The sequence below is a fragment of the Sphaeroforma arctica genome, assembly GCF_001186125.1.
Source record: "Sphaeroforma arctica JP610 unplaced genomic scaffold supercont1.459, whole genome shotgun sequence".
NCBI classification, from domain to species: Eukaryota; class Ichthyosporea; order Ichthyophonida; genus Sphaeroforma; species Sphaeroforma arctica.
In genome coordinates, this window is record NW_014040099.1 from 14,480 (window position 1) to 22,051 (window position 7,572).

The 7,572-nt window shown below is 43.1% G+C and overlaps 1 protein-coding gene across 1 annotated transcript; it reads right to left on the minus strand.

The window, feature by feature from the left end:
* Positions 1–403: 403 nt before the first annotated feature.
* SARC_06439 (hypothetical protein) lies at positions 404–7,327 on the minus strand (the record flags this gene model as incomplete). Its single annotated transcript, XM_014299654.1, has 13 exons — positions 404–678; positions 1,059–1,426; positions 1,824–2,060; positions 2,301–2,492; positions 3,193–3,308; positions 4,044–4,253; positions 4,510–4,583; positions 4,840–5,002; positions 5,634–5,804; positions 6,070–6,228; positions 6,422–6,672; positions 6,814–6,996; positions 7,222–7,327. Coding segments are annotated over 13 exons (2,505 nt in total), but the record flags the coding sequence as incomplete, so codon positions are not given.
* Positions 7,328–7,572: the final 245 nt, after the last annotated feature.

Sequence of the window (7,572 nt, forward strand, 5' to 3'; positions counted from 1 at the left end):
ACATATATACATACATATATACATATACATATACATATACATATACATATATATATATATATATATATATATATTAATATTAATATGAGAGTCACGAGATAGAATTCGAGAACAAGATAGCGGAATAGGTGATTTATGCCCGTCGTAACGGCGCACGTAGGCGCTCGTTCGCTTGGTTCCTTCACCGAACCTAGTATTGGTCGATTGGGTATTCACGTTGGGCAGCTGGCGCATGATAAGCAAAGCTTTGAACTCACAAACACACAAGTATAGTGCATGAACACAGTTTCTAATTGCGCATGAACTTATACATTGAATGTATGCTAAAATTAGATGCAATTCGTAAAAAAGCATACTTGATATTAACGCACAATTCTGAAAAATTTGTACACGTAAATGCACCTTATGTCTTCAGTGTATAGATAGACGCATATTGGCTGTACATGTGAAAAATATCCAAGCGCACATACGCCAGCTCGTCACCCGGTCGGTGAACCTGACTCCTACTGACATGTTCGTCCAATTTGAGCTGCAATCGTGCCTGTATGCTATCACTTCCTAATAAGGTACTGGTAGCAAAAAGCAAGTTTTCGGCATGTTTCGTAAAACTTGGTTTCCGCGTCAAAACTAAGGCCTGGTCTTGATCGTCGCTGTCAACTCTGTCCTCATCCACCGCTTCTACATTGTGCCAGCAATGTATATTATCGGATAATTTCAGTGAGTGCCAGCTGTGTCTTTGCTCACCTTGAGACTATAATCAACAAGCATTGATCACATGCTTCCATTGTCGAAATAGGAAGTTGCCTTCATGCGATAGCTTGAGTTAGATAATATAGCAATAGAAAAAGTAGTGTGGAGTGCTTTTTCCTCCTTTGATGGTCGTGGTACTCTTTATGGGCAACGATTAATGCACGCTGGAACGAATTCAGACTCTAATTCGGCTTGGTCTGAAAGTAAATTTACGTATGAGCCACCCAGACCCCACGCCAACGTACAACACGGAGGTAAGCAACAATTAATCAACGCTAACACACACACACACACATATATATACATACCCATATCTTTCCAGAAATCATCGTCCTCCATGGCATCCAGCCACGATGGCTCAGCCCCCAGGGCATCATTGAAGACCTCGTCTTCCAACACCGCCATCGCCAGACCCTCAGCCGTCTGTCCATTGACACCTCGCCCGTCTTTACCACCCGAAAAACCGAACGAACCGGTCCTGCCCGTGGGGGCGAGCGCGGTCTCGTCTTGTACGAGTGTACCGAAGGGTGATGCACGCAGCAGGTATGCGTACAGAAAAGGAACGAGCAGACACAGGGCCTCTATGTGCATCAATACGTTCTTAGTCTCCCGTGCGGCTTCGAGATTGTGGGGTGTCTGCTGTTGCCTGGCTTGCCGTTGTTTGTATTGATTGCCGCTGTAAGAGAGAGGAGACATCAAGTCAGTGTGCATTTCTGACAACTCTAGTGTGTACGGAGTGACGGCAATACTCTAGTGCCTTATTTGTACTTTTCTAACGCTTTGCGACGTGGATACACGTATGTATGAAAAAGTGATGTACGTTTCGTCTCCTAACAGTAAAGATCTAGGTAAGCTTCATCCACAATTGAATGATGCCTCCGTGCTAAATATTGGATTGCCAGTTGCTAGAGGTTTGTATTTGAATATATTTCTTCATGAGGTCATGAATTCGACTAAGCGTTGACGCATCGAGTTCAGATTCATTCTGGGGTAGAATGAGATGTGCAGTTTCACTATTTATGTACAGCTCACCAGATGATAGAACGACGCAAACATATTCAAAAGGGGCATACCCGAACATGACATTGGGCTGGGGCGCTAATTCAATCATTTTCCCCATCGCATTCTCCAATGATGTATACAGAGTAGGAAGAAAACTGGTACACAATAGATCCAATTCACACGCACTCTGAGCCATCGAGGGCAGGTAAAGGGCTTCGGCTGCCCTGACTACCCGGTCGTTCCGGTCCAATATTGCCAAAATCAACAATTTCGTCAGACTCTTGTGCTTGTCCTTGCCTTCCAAATAGCTATTGATGACGAATATGTACCAAGGAGTAATATGACGCATATTTTTAGACACAATCTATACCACGAGGAAAGTCCACTCAATGAAATAAGCTACAATTGAGCGATCGAGTGCAAAACTACAAAGCAAAAAGGCTCTGACATGCTAAATCCACGTGAGCAAAACCGCGCCATGAATTGTTGATTTGAATATCAGAATCCAATATGGTTGTCATGGATTTTATGAGAAACCAAGCACATACGTCACAACTAGGCCCAAATTCTTAACAGCCGATTGGCGGACCATGTCGGAGGTATCCTCCATAAGTTGGGTCAAAATGCTCACCACCAGACTGCTCCGAAGTTCGGGCTTGACAAAGCGAGCGAGCTTGCCACATGTGTCCGCGACTAATATCCGTCGCTCTGCATGCGGGTGGTTGATCTGTTCCCAGCATCTAGGCAGTAAAGAAAACCAAAAGTTGTTGAGAAGCAGAAGTTAGTGCGTGATGCAAGGTAACGCTGCACCCCAGTGTCAAGCTCCATGTTGAATGTCAGATTGATTATTTTACGAGTGACTAAGTGTGAAATCTCTAATGGATACCTACGTTAATCATCTGGCGTTGTAAAAGATTAACACGACCAAGCGCTTGCTTTGTAGCGGCCACAACGACGAAAGATGTCATACTTTGTGAATTGTGCGCAATAAGTACTACGGTCTCAAAACATACTGGGGTAACAGTTCAGCCTCCACTCGCAATGGACCGATCCTTTCAGCCAAAATTGAACATCCGTTTACGATTGCCCTGGATGTAAACGTAATAATGAGGGGAAGCAAATGGAACAGTATTAGAAGAATAAGAAGAAAAAATACATGCCCAAATTACGTTAAATTCTCGGATAATGATATGTAGCTTAGTATGAACCACAAGAAGTGCCGACTCATACTAAATTTCAATATGCCCAGAACTAGATATAGCCTAAGTTGCGAGAGAAAAACTGCCACCCGGAATTTGAACATTCTAAATTAATTGCACCGATGCGCATATTGAATACATTGACTAAAGGTGATCTAATAAGCTATTATAAAAATTAATTGGAGACAGGAACAATCACAGACTACACGCTTAATGTATGTAAGACACCGCTGGCACACACCTCCGCTGGTTTTCTGTGGGCTTCCGTACTAAATTGAATAATATGTTGGTGAGCTGATCTCGCACCTTGGGCTTGCGGTGTCTTTGAATCGTTATTATGAGTGCAGGTATAAGCTCCTGGGGTAGAGAATATGATCATGGTAAACATACGTCAGAAAATTACAAAACCATACGATGTAACAGTATATGACTGTCATAGTATATTCAACCATATTTGGTGTATCGGCGAGTGCTACAGCAAGCCCAGCTATACTTGAGAACCCTTCTGCAATTGTAAGCGTGACCGTCACACACCCAGCTCTCTCTCAATTGGAATGACTTCAGACTCAAAGAACAAGTAGGTGCGTTACATCAGTGGATGTGAAAGCCACTTCACAGTATCTATACACACAATAGCAAGCCGATTATGCGACAGTATAGTTGATTTCAAATATGTGTCCCACACACTCGCTCAGTCTCCATTGATCTCGGACGGCCTTACGAGATCCTCTTGTAAAAACAGACACACTGGATATAAATACTGCCCAAGGATGATACAGGCTAGGATGGGGAAAAGTCACACTCATCATGGACTCATACTAAGAAAGAACGTAAGAAGTGATCTTCGCAATAAGCAGTGGCTCATCATACGAATAAGTAGAAAAGACGTGAAAAATAGAATTTGAACACGCTCCGTGCCAGTAGGACCGACACCGCCACCAACGACATATGCATTTGTACCAACGAGACAGACTCAGAAAAAAGCCATTGAATACTAGACATGGGGAATTTATCACCGACAACCACCATATCGGCTACCAACACAGCGAGCGAACGCAAAATACAGCGTCAAGGCCAGAGGTGTGCACTTACGTCTCTCCTCTTGACCAGTACATGGGGGATAATATTGGGAAGGCACCACCCAAGCACATCCACAGGGTCATCATTGTGCTTCTTGATGTGTATGACCTCGAGAGAAAGTCGATCCTTTCCGGACCCATACAATGAGACGGTTTCGATGGCTTTCCGATAGGCAAGAGGTCGTTGTCGCAGAGTGTTTACGCTGTACATCCGTTCCAGCGTCTGAGTGACGATATAATGTACGATTGAGCTAGTACACACGTGACTTGTATAGTGCTATGCACAACAATACCGATGGATTGCGAATTGAAGTGCTTGTTGGAATATCCTTACTATATGTATACTTACCTGGAACGAAATGCTTGCAACGAATGTTTTTGTATATAATAATGCAATACGCCACAGGCGCTACATAAAAGTGTAAAAGCACGTTTATATTTTGACATGTCTGAAGCAGTTCACGTTCGCTGCAACATACCATATGCATATCTTTTTCCTCCCTTTCACTCGCAGTTCGTGCACAAGCCGACCCTTCATCGGCCGCAAAACTAGCTGTGAATGCAGATACGATTGAACAATTGTTTATATTATCTACATGTAAACACATATATGCCGAATTAAACATCCTGCCTGAATATACATGTTAGCGTAGTTTGTGACTAACACTCTTTTCGGTGGTTTTTATTGCGGAACCCTCCGGGGTATGAGTGTTCAATCGATAGCGGTAAGAAAAAAAAATGACCTGCAGCATATGATTGGACAGTAAATTATACAAGTAGCCATCACCTCTAGACAGTTAGGTAAATACCTTGGTCGACCATCGTCTGCAATTCTTCGTTGCGCGCTCGCAGATGTCCGTTGGTCTGTTTCATTGCCTCATAGCCCCTTCTGAGGTGTTCGATGTCAAGTGTCAGTTCTTGCTCCACAGACATGAACCTGGTTTCACTTTTCACGCGACGCATAGGCAGACCCTGCATGTTTGTAGCGAAATAGAGTTTCAAAATCAAATTTACTGGTGTGATAGAATCAACAATATGAAAGATTATCAAACGATATAATTGCTCGGACAGATTAAAGACGTGGCAATGCACATAAGTACACATAGGTGATGCAAGAAGTCCCCGAGAGAACCGTAGGCATTCAATTGAGAGGTATGTGAGTGCAATTAGATCACGGAGTATATATCAGCGAAACAGCGCATGCAATTGATCGCTTAGCTGGCAGATGTGGTGCTCATGTCAGTTGGGCAAGAAGCACAGCGTTCTCTACTACAAAACACCAACTACGGAGCTGTAGCAGTATATCTGGCATGTCAGCACTAAAACAATTCATCTGTTCAATACCTAGCAGCAGAAAAGCGGCAGCTCGACTTCAGGGATATTACTATCTCTATATTGCATTAAGAGGCGATACGACTGCACATACTTAGATTCAAATTGTATCTTCATTATTTCTTCCCTCATCTCACCCTGCCAGATATCCAGCAATTAAGCTACACAAATACGCACACATACTCGTAGTTATTGTCATACGTTTCTCCCTCCGTTCAGCCCTGTTCCAATTACAGTGCGGATGTTGCACATACTGCACAAATACCCATACCTCATCGTTGCTTTCCTGCTCTGCCTTATATGCAGTTGATTTCGGTGGTCCCGGAAAGTTCCGACTTTTTCTGCCGCCTACGTCTTTGCGTGGAGTATCTGAATCAGTGGTTTGGTTCCGAACTTCGAAACCGCCAGCCACAACCCGACTTGAGATTTTTGAATTTGTTGGCTACATTTTTTAAGTGGGCATGATGACAGAGTCTGAGCGTCAACAACACAGCTTGGATGAAGATATACACATGAAAAGGCAGATGGTAATAGTACACTCACACGCCTTGCGAGGACCTCTATCTCAGATCTCTAGCGTGGGCAACGAACTCGCTAAACACATATTGGCGCAAGGAACTAATCTGAATAGACAAGACATAGACAAACAAAAATCGATCATCGGAACGGCTTTATCATCGTCAGGGAATCTGACGCAGTATTCTTACCTTCACCAGAATGTCCAGTACGCCCGGTGATCGTGTTTGTGCTGTTAGTGTGTTTGTGGCGTTTTTCGCGTTGCAGTGCTGTTTGAAAATCAGGTGCAGCGGCGGCGGTTCGTGCGGTAGTCCCACCAATTGCCAATCGTCAAAGTCTGGATCCCCAGCCTTGAAAAAAAGTAATGAGATGATAATGCAACGAGGAAGAATAGCTATGAGAACAACACGCAATAGGTAATGCAAAACAAAAACTCCACCACGGTAAAAATAACAGTCTCAGCTATATGTTCATGGTCTGTCACATGAACGCACAATTCAAAGGGCGCACACAACCCGTAACAGAAACCACCAGAGCGCTTACTTCGTCGGCAAATGTATTGGCCGTTTCCTTATTGCCTGATTGTACCAGATACTGGTGGACTATAGCGGTTATCGCCTGCTTCTGCTCACGCGGTAGATTTGTGACAACATTACTACTCTTTCCAGCCAATGACCGCCTCCGCGACAGTGTTCGGGTAGCATTTGTAGTTCCAGCTGCAATTTGCTTGCGCATCGGTGCGCTTTTGGTGATACCCACGCTCGACCTTCGCGAGGTTGGGCTAGCGGAGGAGCCTGAGATAGCCGGACGGAATTCAGTGTGAATGTCTATAATTTTAATATACAGGTGTACGCAAATCAAAAACCGTCACAGTGTAAAGATGTTTGATGCATACTTGGAATACAGTTCATTTAGACTAGATACAGATCACATACCTTTCCGATGCAGTTGTGCCACCTGTGCCCGCAGATTCGCCTCAGACTCTCTGCTCTGCGACAACTCTATTTCCATCAGGCGCAATCGCTCAGTCAGGGACGTGTAGTCAGTCAGAGGTACCGTCTCAACAGTGCCAGTTTTCGTTCGCGAGGGTGTCAGGTGCGCTCTGGGTTGATCCGCAGCTGTTTAAATAAATATAGCAGACTAAGAGACTGAGAACGATGGAGAGCTGATGCTTGTAGGAGCCTGATTTAAGAAAAGAGATATCCAATACGCAGTGATAGTATTCGTTGGTTACGCTGTATATAGAGTAGGTATAACATACGAAGAGAGCAATAGCAACGACTGAAACTGACACAACGAGCACGAGGCTGCCAGAATAATTCACGAAAGAAATTGACACATACGTATGCTGTCCGTATTCGGATCGATCTCGAAATTGGCTGGATTTTGAAAGTATTCAGCCAGCAACTCGAGGGAAACTCCATTCTCCTTCAGCTCTGTGTGGAATTCCTATTTCCAAATTTTGAAGATAATCAGTGGTTACAGGTGGACGTATATATTAGTATGATATTTGGAATTAAACACTAACACAGACTTATATTTATATATATATAAATATATATACATGTATATATATGTGTGTATATTTGTATATATATATATATATATATATATATATATATATATATATATATATATATATATATATATATATATATATATATATATATATACTATATATATATATATATATA